Source organism: Neopsephotus bourkii, unplaced genomic scaffold (genome assembly GCF_033783945.1).
Source record: "Neopsephotus bourkii isolate Nb327-2 ecotype Australia unplaced genomic scaffold, CSIRO-AGI_Nbou_v1 NB_1250, whole genome shotgun sequence".
NCBI lineage: Eukaryota > Metazoa > Chordata > Aves > Psittaciformes > Psittacidae > Neopsephotus > Neopsephotus bourkii.
In genome coordinates, this window is record NW_026901735.1 from 1,089,991 (window position 1) to 1,108,317 (window position 18,327).

General features: G+C 40.9%; 1 protein-coding gene across 2 annotated transcripts in view; it reads right to left on the minus strand.

Annotated features, from left to right (window-relative positions):
• Positions 1-18,327, minus strand: part of SPTLC3 (serine palmitoyltransferase long chain base subunit 3) — a 94,684-nt gene that overhangs the window by 22,697 nt on the left and 53,660 nt on the right. For both annotated transcript variants that reach the window (XM_061364768.1, XM_061364767.1), the window contains exons 6-8: positions 17,782-17,906; positions 15,133-15,226; positions 4,465-4,570 (exon numbers count right to left, since the gene is read on the minus strand). In XM_061364768.1, coding sequence (XP_061220752.1) covers positions 4,465-4,570; positions 15,133-15,226; positions 17,782-17,906 — 325 coding nt within the window. The remainder of the gene's footprint in view (positions 1-4,464; positions 4,571-15,132; positions 15,227-17,781; positions 17,907-18,327) is intronic.

The window sequence follows — 18,327 nt, forward strand, 5'->3', positions numbered from 1 at the left end:
CATGCAGCTGACCCTCATCTCCCTTGTTTGGTGGGCAGGCACAAAAGCTTGCTTCAATACACACTTAGTTTGAATCTACTTCCAGACGTGAGGAGGTAATCCAAAATTTTGGCATCACCGAGTTTTGAAGCTTGATTCAATCCCTACCAAACCACTGAGATTCTTCCTGATGAATTGTGGAGCCAGGTGCTGTGAGAGACAGGAAGTGTGCACTTGTGATGGTCTCTTTGCTTGGAACACAGGCTTGCTCCTGACAGGATGTTGATGGGTTTTGTCCAGTTTCTTTTGAAACTTCTTGGGAAAAAGAGTTTTCTACATCCTACTGTGGTACCACAGATTCATTTTTTGTCTGTCAGGAAAATAATTTACTGGTATTCAACCCATTATTTTCTTCCTATTTGCATCACTCAGTGCCTCTAAACATGTCTTACAGCACCACTATCCTTTCAACATTTTAAAACTCTGTTCTCCTTTCAGGCTAGTTTCTAATTGGGAAAATCCTTCCTTTCTTGACTTGTTACTCCCAAGATGTATGCATTCCATGTTAATGTTTACTTTAGGTATTGTTTTCTTACATAAACCTTGCACATTCATAGAGCAATCTCTATTTTGTAGTTCAGGGCAATAGTTGTAAGGAAATCTTCCAACCCTGCTCTCAAATATAAGCCCATATACTGAAATGATAGAAATGTTAACCTTTAATGCTGGTTCCTGGCCAAAGACATTACATGTTACCCCATTCTTTTCTGGAAGTCCAGTCACTTAATCTCAGGAAATAAAAAATAGCCCTGATAAATTTCCTATGGTACTGAATCCCAAGGAACTTCTAATGCACGTGAACAGGCACTGGACAATATCTAACTTATCAGAGAGCTATTTTCTTAGCTGGAAGGGAAAATACCCAAATTAAATTGAAAGCAGGGAAAAAACAAATGAAAACCAATTGGTTTTGATCAGTTTCTGGTGCCCCAGAACTCCTGCCCTGAGTCTTGGCCTATCTGACTCCTAGTTAAATATGTGTGCAAGAGAGCAGAAGCCTACCACAAACCGTATCAGAACACAGTAACTGATAAATCCTGAACTGGAAATGGTAGAAGCCAAGAAAACATTAACTGGAAATTTAAATAATAGAAATGTGATTTTGCAAGTCATTTTAACTTGTGCCCTGGACACTGCCAGAACTTGTTCATGCTTTTTATGCTGAAGATTGATAGCTAGATGATCTCTCTCAGCTTGGAATGCAAACGGAATATATTTGCTCCTAGGGCAGTCCAAGTTAAGAACCAGCTTTCACTAGTAGTTACAATTACTCCTGATGACTTTTTTCTTTTTAAGATAATAGAAACATTAAAAAGCAAACAAACATATCACTATTTATTTGATATGTAGCCTGAGAGCTTCCCAAGTCAAGGGGCCAATTCTGCCTTCAGTTGTAACCAAGCAAAATCTGTGGCTTTTGGTTTCAAAAACAAAGCTGATTTCCAAAAATGCTCATGTTGGCTAACAACGACCCTTTTCAAATTCTGCCAGCTGGTAAGTCCAGGCTTGTGCGCAGTGTAAACACTTTCACTACTCCTAATGGAAACAGAAGGCAATTTCTTTTTCCATACCATCAACTTCATCATACTAAGACCATGGTGTCCCATATAGTAATATTTTTTTTTTTAAGAAGGAAAAAAATAAAGTTTAATGTTTTTTCTACATCTCTGGAAAAAGCATTTCTGACAAAATTTGCCAAGCCATGCTTGCAAGTCCAAGGTATTTTAACTTGGATAATAGTTCTGACCAACTTATTTCAATTCTGTATTAGTTGTCCCTGAAGCATAACTTAAGCCCTTTAAGGTAAAAAAAAAGAAAGCAAGCAGGATTAACTATTGTAAGAAGCATATATTAACAACACTCTGCCTCCCCTTAAACCCTCTGGATGGATGTTAATTCGGCATCTGGCAAACCTTGAAGGAAAATAGCGTTAGCCAATGTGGGGCTGGAAAATTTTAGCCTCTTTCAAAACTCATGGGCCAAGAAAAGAAAGAACATGCACACATTAAAAAAAAAAAAAAAAGGGGAGCATTTCTAATATTTTCTTTCGTATATGAAATGTTATTAGCTACTTGCTGAATTAGACTGCATGGCCTAAGCCTTTTGCCAGTAATGCTATAAGCAAAGATCAGCTGCGTGCATCTCGGGTTGGCAGTGATGCCAGGACACAGCACGATGGGGTGTGGTGGTATTCTCCCTCCAGTCAGAGCAGACTTGCTTTGCAACCAAACTACAATCTTCAACTTGTGATCTGCTTACACCATGAAAACAACCAACCAACAAAACAACCAACCAGCCTAGCTACTGCTGCAGCCAGTTTCCAATGGGAGACTATTGGAGACCTGAGCTTTGTTTTTCTTTTAGTTCATGCCTTTCACAAGCATAGACACTCAGGGCATGAGTGGTCTTAACATTATTTAGCCCTTATGGGGCTGAAGGACCTTCATGGTTCAGTTTTAGCGAGGTTCTCAGGGATTTAACATATTTTTATTCTGTGTTCTATCTTTGAAATTTTGAGAATGAAATCTTTGAAAATGAACTGCAAAACTAGAGAGGAAAAGGAAACTCTATATCAAACGTACATCTGGAAATCATAGAATCATAGAATAGTTAGGGTTGGAAAGGATCTCAAGATCACCTAGTTCCAACCCCCCTGCCATGGGCACCACACACTAAATCATGTCACCAAAGACTCTGGCCTACCTGGCCTTGAAATACAGTTATAGTTATTATAGTTGCAAATATCTGACAGTGGGTTTCTCCCAGTGCTCAGACTGTTCTATGCTTCTGTGTCAACAGTCTATGTTCTTGCTCTCTGGTGGTCAATATCCGGGGTAAAGGATTTAAAAGTGAGTGAAGCTCAGCAGCTGGAGCATTTTCTGCAGGCCGTGTGACTGATGGGAACATTTGTCAGTAAAATGTTGGTGGTCCACTTAATTTCTGCACGATCAAAGTCCTTAAATCTGAGTTTTCCTTTAGTAGTACCAAGCTATGTTTATTTGCAGTTTTGCTCTGTTTATTCTGGTTGAAAGGAGAGGTTCAGCCTGCTTTGGATCAGCTGATGTGCTGCTGACCTGTTTCAGCTCTGAGTGACAGGTGTTTAGATAAGGACTGATTTGCTCTCTTTACAGATGGAAAATGTTAAGTGAAAGGAAAGCACTGAGAACTATGAAGTTGTGATGACAAGAGATTGTAGTAGGATTCCTTATGAAAAAAAGCTAATCAGCTCAACTGTGCTAGAATTTCTCAATAAAATGGCATAAACCACTGCCCATCCAAGACCAGCTGTATTTCAGCAACACTTGACATGATCCCTACATATAAAGCCTAATATTGCTTTCATAAACCATGTCACATCCTGTGAAGGAATCGTTCTGGTTCCCTTTTCTCTGGTGCAGATGTCACTACTTCCCAAACCACCCTTCTCCTACCCCCACCTCTTGCCATTGCCACAGTATCCTTGTCTAGATCTCTGCAAACCCTCTCACTGTCCAGATCCTTGCTTCTTTAGCCCTTCCCTTCTCTTAATGACCTCTACCTCTTCCCATTCCAGCTGCTTGTCCACCAGAGGTTCCTGCTCTGTGCCATCCACCAGCCCCATGGTTGCCTCTCCAGCAGCCTGCCTTGAGTGATTGCCAGGATGAATCCCAGGATGGTGAGACTGGCTGGTGCCTCTGCTTTGCTGCCCAACTCTAGTGATGGTTTGTCATCCTGATTGGGTGTAAGATGCACCACACTAGTTAACCGGAGCTATCTGACTTAGGATGCTCTATAATTACATGGTATTATTGATGATTATATTATCTGATGGGTTATCAAAGGCACTTCTCTCATTCAAATTCCTCCAGGGACTCGAGCTAGATAATTCCTTGAAAGCCAATCTTTTAATTGTTTTTCCTGTTAAACTGCAAGTCCATTAGAGCTGACACTAATTACTAGAAAGGTGCTGATATCACTTGGCCTATGTTCAGCTTGAGTTTTTAGATTCCAAAAACTCGGTAAGAACTGGGCATGCAGAACTTAATTAATTCTGAGTAGCTGTCTTTTGATCTGCCTGTGCACAACAAACAACTCTAGAAAACTCAGCTTACTCATTTAACAAAACTCCTCACCTACTACAGCTCCATGGATTTTATCACAGCTGTGACAACATACACCAGCTGATGGTCTGGATTGCTCTCACAGTACATCTCCCACTCCATGATGACTTGCTAAATCATCATTCAGAACAATACACAGGATCTATCTGGAGCTGCAGGATCCAAGGCTCAAACTGATGTAATGGAAATCAACATAAGATCACAGAATGTTTGAATGTCCACTGTCATTAAGATTTCTCTCAAAGTCAAAGCCCACTTCACTCAATAACTCATTGTGTCATCAGAAATGATAACAAGTACTCACGTTTCTAAAGCACAAACATACCTGTAAATGCCCTCCACGAGGATGATAATTTTTCTCCATGCTCGGTGGCTTCGAGGCTGCCCATATATTACTGCATCCCTCAGCAGCTTCTCAAGGCTCTGCATATCTTTGTTTCAAAAGAAGAAAAAGGAAGAAGGAAAAACATTAACAAAGCTTTTTCGACAGAACTTTTGCTTTTCTCCTCAGCAATACTGTTTTCCTATGCAGAAAAAGATGATATTAAAAACACGTGTCCTAAAGATAAGCTTCCTTTATTACTAGGCAAGATCTACCAATTGATGTAATTTCCCTGACAGAAATTTAGTGACATGGGCAGTTACAAAAAGCTTTCAGTTATGCAAATTATCTGGGAAATTTCTAGAAATTCTTGGCATACATTTTTACTTAAAGGCAAAAGAGAACCATTTTTTTTCAGTACTGAGGCTAATTGCCATCAGTTGTCTGTATGGGCTGCTGATGCTCATAATGTCTCAAGGCTTCTGAACAGTGAGGTTTTGTTTGCTTTCCAACATCACCACTGGCTCCCCTGAATAACATGCATTGCTTCAGCAAGGCTTGAATCACCCTACGTGAAGCACATCAGGATGGCAGCAAGAGAAATCTTGTCCTCCTCAGGAAGGAAATTGAGTGAATTATTGCTGATGAGAAAGGGAGAGACAAGTAGATACAAGCACATGGTGTGGGTACACTAATTTGGTGCCAAAATGCTTGGCACTGGCAGGACTTCAATATAAGGAAGCATAGAGCAATGCTGGAAACATAGCTGCTTTCTCAAGGACTATGTGTGTGTAATATAATAAAATTCTTCAAGGAAAGCAAAGGAAGGAAATACATGGAAGATGCAAGAAAATACATCACAGGAGTTTAGCCAGCACCGTGGTGTCTCCACATGAACGAACACTCTCAAAAATGAATTATTCTGGCACTTTTCAGGAATTGGAATTGTCATTTCACCATGTTTTCAAAGAACATCTTACAGAGACTCGTGATACCCCAAAGGAATGGCACAGGTAACTCAAGCTGTGAGTTGAGAAAATCAATAGCATTTTTTCCATATATAACCCCATTGTTTCAGCAACACACTGCAGTTATTATAACTTCAAACAGTACAACATTAAACTGTTCAATACAGTTGTCCCAAGTGAAGAAAATACACCTGAGATATATTCATATTGACCTAGAATGTGGTTTCCACCTAGCTGGCACCAGGCCATTTGCACAGTAACTGCCCATCATGAATATATCTATGACCTGAGCCCTTCTATCCTGATACATCACCTCTTGCTAGTACCATATAGTGCTCAGTGAAGAGAAATACGTGTCCTGTTCTGCTACTTACTGTGTAATCGCTTGACCTAGCAAGACCTTGCTTTAATTTAGAAAGCACAAAACATGCGTGGTAAATTGACCCTCTTTTCAATGGTACCATCATCTGCACAGCCCAATGGGCTCCGAGATGGAAATGCTATTATGCGTAATGCAATGCAGACAGCAGAGTTTCCACTAGATGGCAACCAAGGAAATAAAAGTTCCTTGGTGCTTTAAAAGAGGCATTTATAACCCAGATGAGCATTTGCAGCATGTGCATATTTCATGGAAGAGAGCTGCTCACCTTCTCTTTTGTTTTGAGTAGATAATATTCATAAACCCTTTTGAGCTTTGAGCATTAAAGGATTCCTTAGGATGACAGAAAGCTCACTCAGTAACTCGTTGGGCACCCCTTTTCTCCGCTGAATTGTTTCTCTACTGAAGTCATTGCCATCCAGATAGTTTTGGAAGCTTTGAAACCCTCCTCTGAATCACGCAGGGTCTCTAGATTCAGTATTCTGCCTACATGTCAGTCCAGTCTGGCTCTAGACTTCAGGAAAGTCAATCTGCCCAGCCTTCTGAACTAAAAGCAGGCCTTCAAGATTCAGTTCTTTTAACATGTGGGTGTCCACATGCAGAAAAACAGAAGGAAAGAGGAGAGGGTAGGCAGAAGTGAAATGCATATAAACTGTTTAATAAAGTTGTTTAAAAAATACATGGATGTGAATAGCTCCTCTGCCCAAACTAGTGTGGAACGTGAGATCGCTGACAGGGAAGAACCTCCCCAAGGAATGTGCTTGCCTGACCTTGTACATGACATAATGCTGCTGGAGTACAGGTTAAGGACATGCCTCTTTGCAGGAATGGGGCTATCCCACTTTGATGTCTTATTCTGAAGAGCATGTATGTGTGACCCTTTCTCAGGCCTGTAACAGTCAACACATAACTTGTTTCAGTGCAAACCAATTTTACTGACCTTTGTGTTTGTAATCCCTCATTTGGAAAGGGGAAATTTGGATGAAGAGAAAATCTGTTACCTTTACTCTTTCTCCCAAAAGGCTGCTTCTGTTATTCAAAGTGAAGATGCAGTGCTCTCAATGTGCTTGTGCTTAGACTTTCCAGAAAGTAAGATATACTGAATGCCAGGAAAAACCGTACAACCCCAGGTGACTTTTGGATATCAAATTATTTGCACATGAAATATAGTGAAACACTGGGACATTGAGATGATGAATTGCACAAGTCCATCTTGCATAACCAGTCATGGGCATGATAACTGTCCTTCCTTGTTTGACCATCAGAGCCTAGGCTTTTCAGCCATAATGGCTAATAACTGTTCACCAGTCCAGAAAGTGGTGTTGAGAATTTCACTTGATTAATTAGTCAAAGCACAACCAAATCTCTCCTTGCCTTACTTTCTGCCTTCTTCCTACGGCATATTGTATAGACATGGAAGATAAAGTTCGCTGGGTGGGGACAGTGGGTCTCTCAGGTTTTCCAGAATTGAATAGACTTGCATAATCCTTCGTTGGGATCTTTCAGAGTTACTTCAACACAAATGCCAGCAACTCAAAATGCCAGTGGGTAGAATGAGCCTGGACCTGGACAGGCAGCCATGTGTCATGCTGCCTCCAGTGCAGGTGGGACTCCAGGCTCCTGGAGAGGCCCCTGCCCTCTCCCAGGCACGCTCAGTGCCTCCTGACAGGGAGACACGGCGTCTCCACCCCTCATCCTTACATCGTAATGCTGGGGATGTCATCACCATTCCTCTGCGTGGGATGGAAATCTCCTGCATGATGTCAGCTGAATCCTTTTTAATTGAACAGGCTACTACTGCCCTTATCACATTCCTATTTCCTTCGCCTTGTGCTTGCCACTCTCGTTTTTAGTGTCTCCCATTTTGCACTTTCATGCATGTTCAGGCAGACTCTGTGGCTCCCTGTCCCTTCTCAGCCTCCCTTGCCACCACCTATTCCGTGCTGCAGTGCATCTGCTGCAGCATCTGCCACCTCCTCCTCTCTTGTTGTCCCCCTTTTGGTACCTTTCTTGGTCACTGTCCTTTCATGATGTCTCATGAGGCTAGCTCCGGTGCTGTCCCTCCTTGCAGATCCTTAAAACAACTGTATGGGTTTTGCTGATCTAAACAGTAACTGTAGGACTGTGGAAGGTGGTTTTCATTCTACTGCAAACTAGTCTTTGAAAAGTCCCTGACTGCTGGCACAGCTCTAAGCAGCAAAATCTTCTTTAGAGTCATTTCCCTGAAATCCCATCTTTGGATATCTTTGTTTGGAATGGGGTGGTGGGAGTGGTGATTACTGCAGCCACACTAACAGTCTAAGACTCCCCTCCCTGCCCCTCGGTAAATACTTATCTCTGTAAAAGCAAAGGGCACTCACCCAGGAAAGCTTCCTGTTCACACTTGGCAAGTCAGACACATGGCTTTCTCAAGTCAGAGAGGGCAAATGCAGACACAGCACGCTCGGAGCAGGATATACCAGTCTCCTCTCTGTGGCAGCGTCTGCATGTGTCACAGGGAAATACACGCCAAACTGGATTAGGCTGCGGTCCACCTATCTGGTGCAATAATCTTGTCTCTGATAGTGGCCAGAGGCTTCAAGGAGGACAAAACCTTAGTGGGTAATGTGCCTTTCATCCTGCTCTGTAATAGCTATAAAACTACCCTCCCTTCTTAAATTCCAGGGGCACTTACATCTTTCAAAAGGAAAAGTAAAAAAATTAAGGGATCATCTTGTACTAAGCCACTGCAAACCCTGTTTTCTGCAACCAAAGAGGTTTTTTGCTGATTTTAACCTGTTCTTTTATCTCTTTTGTTCCCTCCTTATTTGCTTTCTTGTTAAAGGCATGCACTTCGAGCTTTCCACTTCCTTTTTTCTCTTCATTAGTTCTTTTTTCTCTTCATTAGTTCTTTTTTGTGCTAGAGAACATATTCGCACTGAAAGGTGAGGACCTTCTGCCCTAAAGTTCTTTCAGTGCTAACTACAACTCCTCCAGGTAGCTGTTTTCTCTATAAGGTGTTCTTATGGCACACACATTTGAGCTCCAAAGCATTCATTTGACTGAATAGCCTGAGAAACGCCAGGTTTGGATTAGCATAAATTCACAACTGTTGTCCGAGCAGGAAACTATGTTTTGTATGGAAACCTGAACAGCTCACAGCTGAATGACGCACTTCTGCCATCAACCACCAGATTTGTGAGAACCTCAAACCCCACTTGCTACTTTCACAACACTGAAAACGTGCGTAAGAAGGAGCTAGGAACATACTACTGTGATTCCCATTTCAGATGTGGATTCAAGCACCAGATTAGAGGCCAGATTTTCATCTACCCAAGGTGCTTAGTTGTGCCTTGCAATTGCCTGCCCTCCCCATATGATCGCTTGTTCTGATTGCATGTTAAAGTGCCTTAGATGAGAACTGGGTATTTTTTAACATGTGTTGGGATATCAGTGTGTAGTCATGATATTCCCACATTTGGCTCGTGCAATTGCAAATCTAAACCTGAAAATGTGACTGCCATGGAGTTCCTTGATGCTATATGGGAAAAATGTAGTAAAATTAGAAAGAATAAACAAATCCTAAGTCTTATACAGCACCTTCTTACATAGACTGAAATGAATAGAATTCACTTGGATGCAGTTAGTAACACGCTTAACTTCCCACTGTATGAACAAAGACACTCTTTCCTCTGATACCAGTATAAGACCCAGAACTACGATGTCAGAAAAGCCTTGATAAAATCACAAGCTGATTAATGGTTAGCCATTTAGCTTTGCTTTTCAAGTTTTATTGGAAGGGTCAAGGGATTTTGGCTAATATTTAACCAAGATAAAGGCCAGAGGTTCTGAAAAAAAGTGCTTTAAAATATAGGCTATTAATAGAAGATTGTCTTAGAAATAAAAAAGGTGATAAGTCAGTCTCTTCCTTTGCCAGGAAATGAAAACATCCAAAACTGTTGCCCTCATATAGCCGAAGGACCCCCAAACTGGTTACATGGGGAGCCCAGAACTGGTAAGGGTAACATTAGAAACCTTTGAGAACAAAATTAACCAAGGCCAGGCCGCTGCTGCTACAGAGACAGGGAGATGCTGTAGCCTCCAACCTTCCTCCCACAGGGCACTAGCTTTTGGACCATGCTGCTGGCTGCATTTCTACACTTGAAATGCATCTCTTTTCTAGCTTCCCAAACAAATTGCTGCTTGGGAAATGGTAACTTGAATGGTGCCCACACCACAGCAGGGGAGACAAGAAGCAAATGCTTTTTGAGCATGTCAGAATGAATTTAGCCCACTAAAACCACGACTACATAAATTTTGGATGGCTCTACATCCATTCCTCAGAGCAGAGGCTCCAAGGATCAGAGCTTTGCTGCTAGCATCCACAAAAGTCCCTGAAACAGAAAAAGTCCCTTAAAGGCCAAATACCCTGTGGCATACTGGTGTGACCAGTGCAGGGTGAAGACTAGAAATAGTGCTAACGAAAGCACACAGGAAGGCAGAAATGGAGTATTCTTCTTAATTTCTCTCACATAGGTAGATGATATGTAGGTGTGTGCCTGTGCGTTTTCTTAGCCAAAGACTGTAAATTCCTGTCTGTTTACAAGGAAGGGATTGTTCACCGGCAGGCAAGATGCAGGGCACATTCCTACGACCAAATAAAAACGGACTTATAGGTCCACAATACATTTTTGTTCTATTCTTAAACTTAAGTCTTGAAAACCTTCCCATACACCTGGGCAATGTTTTTGTCAAGCAGAAGAAACATCCAGATGCCTTTTATTTTACGTGGGAGAAGCACAGAGATATAGCAATTCTGCCTGTTCTAGCAAAACTATTCAGATATAGTGTGGAAAGTGCAGTGCCCAGGACAGCTACTCACATATTGAAATAGAACTTCATTAACTTCTGTAAGAATAGGAATTGCATTACACCCAATTAAGGTAACATAGATTATGTCTTGGTTTACTAATGAAATATATGTTATTAATAAAAGCATACTTATTTACTTCTGAGTAATGACAAATAGATCCAGTATTACAGACTATATGGTTTGAGATAACATAAGACGGTTTTACACAATGAGCTAAGACTTTGCAGCAGAGCCCTTGAAAGATGGATGTGCTTCAGTAGCAACTTGGAAAGGGGAGGTTTTACTCTCTTTTCTATGAAATATTTTTATCATAGAATGAAGTTTCCTGTAATTTTTATGTTAAAAATATCATTTCCACAACACAGGAGAAAAAGGGATGGGAGAGAGATTTATGATGCCAAGTTTGTTAGAAAGGGAGGTCACTAGCACCCACGTGTGCACGCCTTTTCTACAACATTCAGGAAGTAGCTGAATCAAAAAAATGTATCATTGCTTCACTAAATTGTTATTAATCCTCCTCATTTTGATAACAACTTATAACTGCAACAAGTAACTAAGAATAACAAATAATCATTTATAACTGCACAGCTACAAGCTGGGCAGAGAAGAGATTCAGAGCAGCCCTGCGGAGAAGGACTTGGGGGTGCTGGTCGATGAGAAAATGAACATGAGCTGGCTTCAGTGTGCACTTGCAGCCCAGAAAGCAACCGTATCCTGGGCTGCATCAAAAGGAGCATGACCAGCAGGTCGAAGGAGGTGATCCTGCCCCTCTACTCTGCTCCCTGAGACCTCACCTGGAGTATTGTGTACAGTTCTGGTGTCCTCAACATAAAAAGGACATGGAACTGTTGGAAAAATTCCAGAGGAGGCCACGAGGATGATCAGGGGACTGGAGCACCTCCTGTATGAAGACAGGCTGAGAAAGCTGGGGCTGTTCAGCCTGGAGAAGAGAAGCTGCGTGGAGACCTCATAGCAACCTTCCAGTATCTGAAGGGGAGCTATAGGGGTGCTGGGGAGGGACTCTTCATTAGGGACTGTAGCGACAGGACAAGGGGTAATGGGTTCAAACTGAAACAGGGGAAGTTTAGGTTGGATATATGGAAGAAGTTCTTTACTGTAAGGGTGGTGAGACACTGGAATGGGTTGCCCAAGGAAGTTGTGAATGCTCCATCCCTGGCAGTGTTCAAGTTCAGGTTGGACAGAGCCTTGGGTGACATGGTTTAGTGTGAGGTGTCCCTGCCCATGGCAGGGGGGTTGGAACTTGATGATCTTAATGTCCTTTCCAACTGTAACTATTCTATGATTTTTATGATTCTATTCTAAATATTCACACCTCACCATTCTCCCAGCAGCTCTTCTCACACGATGCAACCAAAGAAGTTGCAGCCAAAGTAAATATGTTCTAAGCAGTTTTAGGGGTATTACACAGCATTTCAAAAGAGCCTGATGTAAGCAACAAGGAGCATAAACAAAAACCTGCTTTCTCAAGCTGTGTTTTGAAAGCTGAAAGGAAACTTTAAAATCTGCTGCCTGATTTGAATTTATTTCAATCCTGCTGCACAGAAAGCATGTCTCAGGCACTAGTAGTGGTACCACCTGGCATCTCTTCCATTCTCTTTAGCATAGGGCAATACTGACTCAAACAGTATGTGTGTATAACCTGGCACAGCTCCAAAGGAGATGAGCCAACGCATGTCAGCACACAATTTGGCTCTGTACATGCAAGTAAGAATGAAATGCACGGTAAGCCCTAATCCTCTTTGGGATAGGACTCAGTCATTCTTTGTTTCTGCACCTTGTTGGAGAACTGTTCCAGCTGCTCATCAAAGGGCCCTAGCCAAGCCTTCAACAACAGTAACATCCTCCAGTTGATGCCCAGAGCCAAGCTCTTTAAAGTGTCATTGATTTCCTTATGTGAAATGACATATATCAATCCCCTGCCCTTGGAAAGAAGAGGTGGAAGATATTGCTTTGTTTTACTAGAATACAGAGGAGGATATTAAAAAGTAAGATACCTGATGCTGAAATTAATACCTATTAAAGCTCTTCAAGTGGTAACTTCAGGTGCAAAGTTTTCTATTCATCCACAGGGCCAACACAGAATTAGGAACCTTTCTTTTGCATCAAGCAGTATGTCATGGATAATGGCTTAATTCCCCTGTTCGTAAGCATGACAATGTCAACACTAACAAACTCTGACAATTTGGGCATGCATGTGCATGTCTGTATATATGCGATAAATCCACACATTAGCAAGAAAAATAATCTGGGATCAAAAGCAACACAGCTCTGATCTGACAAAACAAACAAGCACCTGCCTAACTGAAAAGAACCCTCCCAACACAAGCTGGGAGTTTTGGTTATGTATGTCCATTAATCTGCTGTACTTACTTGCACCCTACAAAGGCAGACCTGCTGGATTATCCTTTCGGTTGTTATCCTACCCCAGTACACATCCTATTTTCTCCAAAGCAAAGGCACATACATAGATTACTGCACATGTGATTTTAAAAGCTGTTGGTGATGTGGAACTTACAGATATAATTAACGAAATACTAGAAAGAACGTTCTAATCATGGAACTAACATACTGAGAGACTCAGTTGGCTGAGAAAGCATGAGTGTGTGAAGCTTCTTCTTGTGAAGTGCTGTCTAAACGCAGCGTAGGTTAAGACTTAGGGCCTACAAAATTGCAATGACAAAAGATGATACTCAAATTCCAAACAGTATTTGCACAAATTTCCAAGGTTTTGTTTGAAAATAAGTTAAAATAATGTCTTAGAAATGGCGTACAAGACGCACTTTGGCAAAACAGATCTTTAATCTAGAAAGCAAGGAGTTTTTCCAAAGCAGGCTGGATGGGCTTCCACTGATGTTTGCTGAGACCTTCAAAAAGACTGTATTTTCCAGAGCTGGAATAATGCTTTTTGGACAGGTCACTATATTATTAGGTTCACACATTATTCTAAAGAATATCAACTTTAATTTCTCATAAGTGCAAGCAGAGGCTGGTTAGGTATCAGGTTCTTAGCAGCAGAATGAAATATTGGAGATAGTTAGAGACCAAATTCCTTAAAGCAAGAATGACAGCTCCAAGTGATGTCTTCACTGCTTCCCTAGGAGCTAAAAGCAGTACACTCCTCAAACTGGAATGTCCTCTGAACTGCTGTGGGAAGTGACACAAGCCAGTTGGTCTGCACGCAGCATATATGGGTGGAGAGGCTGTGAGAGTATTTGGATTTGGGTAGAGGTAGGTCATCCTGCAAGATGTGGTGCAAACCTGTTTGCATGGGATATGGCACTGAACGAACTAAGGGATTGTTGAGAAAAGACTGGTATAACAACGTGGCCTAGTATATTCAGATTTGTGGAAGTACAACATGTTGGGGTATGGTACAGGCTAATCTATAAATAATTACTTCTGTAAAAACACTCAGGTTCAGATGATCTTTAATTCTAGAATGATCTTCAGAAATTGCTTCTTGCCCAAATTATGAATAGATATTAATTATAACACCTTATAATTATAATGCGCTTTTCGTTACAACAGATCCTTAGGCCTTTTATAGAATATGCATAATTCATTTTTCCTCACCTCGGGGCTGAACACAACACTTAATAAAGAGAAGGGAGTGTATTAGCTATTAACAAAGGGGATCAGACCTCTTTTCTCATTCCTTACCACTTCTCTAGCTTCTTAACCTCTGTTGCAATGACTGCCTGGTGGCACAATGGAGATGGAAAGGGGAATATGGGAATATGCAATGGGGGAATAGGGGAAATGAAGGAGCTCTTGTAATCAAAGCCCATCACAATGTCTCTGACAGTAATTTACAGCATTTACTAAATAAAGTTGAAAAGCATGAGTATTTTAGAAGGTAATTACATGATTGCAAAGTTACTGTGTGATTTCTATACTAAAACTGTACTCAAAAGAATATTCGGGATGATGCTTTTGATATAACTATCTGCACCTTTGGAATAGCCCCCTGGTAACGGGGTACCCATTTCAAAGTAATGCCACATTAACATAATTCCACATTAATGTATTGCCACATTAATGGAATAATGTAATTAATGTGAGGTTGCCCTGAACCTGGTAGAAACACAGTCAGGAAATATGGACTGTTGTTTTGTAAGTATGTTTATACTATTTTGACTATGCGACAATAACAGTAAAGCCTTTATGACAGCATATTGACATTCAGCACATCAGAAAGACAGCAACGAGATTAAGACTCTGGATTTTGAAATTCAGGTCCAACCTGATGATCTAAATCATGCACAATAACAATTATAGTATTACACTAGTAATCTTTTCCCATTAGAAATCACTCATGGTATTGAACAGTTAATCCTTCTGCCTGGACAGATTATCTAGGAACTGACAGCAAAGCAAGCATTCAAAGGAAGCATTCTGCCTTTGAGGTGTAAACAGCTCTGTCTCTAAATATTCCCAACTTCAATACTCACTATTATGCTTGAAGATTCTAATAGTAGCACCTGAAAGCCTCGCACCAAGAACGAGAGAAGTGTGGTTCAACTCATCACTTAAAATGAGGCAGCCCTGTGGAGAAGGAGTACAATAAGCATCTGTATGAACTAGGAGGCTGTTGACAGGCGTGCACAGCATACATCCATGTCTGCAATATAGCACTGCACCAATTAAGTTGTAAGTATAAAACATTAACAAGATTTTCTGACACTTTTTTGAAGTTGCCAGGATGCATTGCAAAGGCAGGCAGAAAATGTAGGATCAGATTCTCAGGTGGTGCAAAGGGGACAAATATTCCCTGTAACTGGAAAGTAGTGAATAACCCTAGTAGAGTTTGACTGGTTTATAGTAAAACCAAGAGATGTTGCTTCCCCTACCACCTATCTACACTCTTTTTTGTGTTGCAAGGAAAATGCAGTCACCACCCCATATATAAAGACTGCATGACAGTAGCTGAAGGAGGAGTAATACTGAGGTTGAACTGACATCAGCACTTTGGGCTGCAGGGATGAGATCAGTACAGACAGATGCCTCATAAATCCCACCTCCATTAGGACATGAGTGGAGCCTAGGCACCAGCCAGTCCTCCTCTGTTAAATGCATATACAGTTCACCTGTAGCGTATTTTTCATTAATTAACCCACTTGAAAACTCATTTTGTTTTTATAAACTAAAATGGAAATGCAGAATAAATAGATTTGCATATTATATTAATAGGAGACAGGATTCACAGTTGAAATTCAAGATGGAACCCTAATTTAGCTCAGTTTTCTATTGTACATCTTGTGGTGTGTTTTCATTATTCAAAGGTCAATACAACATTAAATAAATACTTGTGTTGGAAACACAGATTATTCCTAGGTTGAGAGATATACAAATCTCTTAAAGACTGGTATTCAGATCTATCACTAAGAGCACACACATCTTGACAAGAAAATGCAGATGCAAGCCTTAATTACAGATAAAAAATTAGGAATAGGTCTCCCCAACACAGGCAATTACATATACATAAAAATATATATCATAATACTATATAATAGTAATACATACGAAATTGTTATATTCTATATAAGGCATATAGTCATACCTTTATTTGTGCCAGATATATCTAACTATCCCACCTCTGACAGAGCCCTGAGTCTCAACATGAGGCCAATTAAGTGAGGCAAAATTGGCTTATAGCTAAGTGGGAGAAAAGTATCTTATGTTGTGATGTATGTCTGCAATATTATACATTTACTTTTATTAATTTGCTGTATCTGTTCCCTTTGAAATTACTGGACAACCTCTCCAGCACCATTGCAGATCTAAATTCATGTTCTGAGCAGCTGAAACAATTCTCCCTACTCAGCCCTTGTCTACATGTACTTTAGAAATCTCTTGCAAAAGCTGGATTCATCTTCAATAATGAGTGAAGAAGTGACTTCACCTCTATAGCAGTGCTTCTGAAGCACATAGAATGAGTTCATTCTGTCTCAACCAAGAGAGAGAAATTGTTTCTCACTTGCGTGACACATTTCATACTGTTTCACACTTGTGTGAACTGAAGAGGAGCTTATTCACTTTCCTGGCTGACAACAAAGTGTATTTTCTTGTTAAGTCAGGAGCTGTGATTGACACAGTAATGGATTTTCATGCGTTTATGTTAGATACCCCAAACTAGATGAAGTCCCTTCAACACCAATTAAGAACCCAACTTTTGTCATACAGTCACAACATCGGAGAGCACATCTCCTGTGAAGACAGGCTAAGAGAGCCTGGAGAAGGCTCTGGAGAGACCTCATAACAGTCTTCCAGTACCTTAAGGAGGTCTACAAGAAATCTGGGTAGGGACTTTTTGCAAAGACATGTAGTAACAGAACAAGGGGAAATAGCTTTCAACTGACAGGGGAGAAATATAGATTAGGTATTAGGAAGAATTCTTCCCTGTGAGGTGCTGAGGCACTGGCACAGGGTGCCCATAGAAGCTGTGACTGCCCCATCCCTGGCAGTGTTCAAGGCCAGGTTGGATGGGGCTTTGAGCAACCTGGTCTAGTGTGAGGTGTCCCTGTTCATAGCAGAGGGCTGGAACTGGGTGAGCTTTAAGGCCCCTTCCAAGCCAACCCAAACCATTCTGTAGTTCTAGAATTCAACTTAAGACTTGCATTTGCTGCCAACTCTCTTTGCAAGGCTGGCTGGAGACACGTTCACCAGGAATGCTAAATACTGTGCTTTGTTTTCTGAAAGTGTTGTAAAGAATATCTTAATCCTCATCTTTCACCACAGCTAGCTGTGCAGTATCTCTGCAAGTAGCTCAAATGCTTCATCCCACATCACCTGAGAAATGGGATGCAACATTTGCTTACTTTTTAGGGAGAAGCAACTTCACTAAGAGAAGATAAACAACCATATCACTCATCCTTAAACAGATGTTAGATATATCTGATAGCAACACCCAGAACTAGAAAAAATGATGAAGGAGCATATTTATGTTCACAAGGTCATCAGCCTTATGACTCATGCACTCCTGATATCAAGCTTTGTTCCTCGATCAAGCATTTCCACTTAATGCATGCCTGGAATACTGCAACAGTTGTTACAACAATTAATAAACTATTGTTCTATGCGTTCCTTAAGGACGTACTCACCTTTCCAACAAGGGCTGGAATATTCATTGAGTTAGTTGCAAAGCCCATCCCAAACACCATAGCGTCTTCCACACCAAGGAACTTGGCCACAAGTTTCTCTAGTTCCACATGTTTGTCTAGGGTGCCTGCAGAAATAAGGACAGGGAATCATAAAGCTCATTAAGCTGTGAAAGTTATTAATTCTAAGGACATAAAACATACAAAAGAACCAGCTTGAAATGTGCCATTAAGCTATAGGACATTAAGTTCCAATGAAGGTTTTCCATTTGTAACTTGTGGTTAATGTGGTATAATGCAAGAAAAAACAAGGATGCAAAGCAGCTATAACTAATGCTACCAAATACTGTTGCTGTGAAGATAGCAAAGCAGTTACCTTGGGGAAAATTTTCCTTTATTCTAAGGAGTAATCTTTTGCCTTTTTCTCACCCTTGCAATGAGGACAAAAATACCTTCCTTTTCATAGGGAACGTGGGACAAACATCTTGGGCATTCTTGAGTTCTCTCTGGATGTGAAATCCAAACCTGATGACAACAAAATTCTTCCAT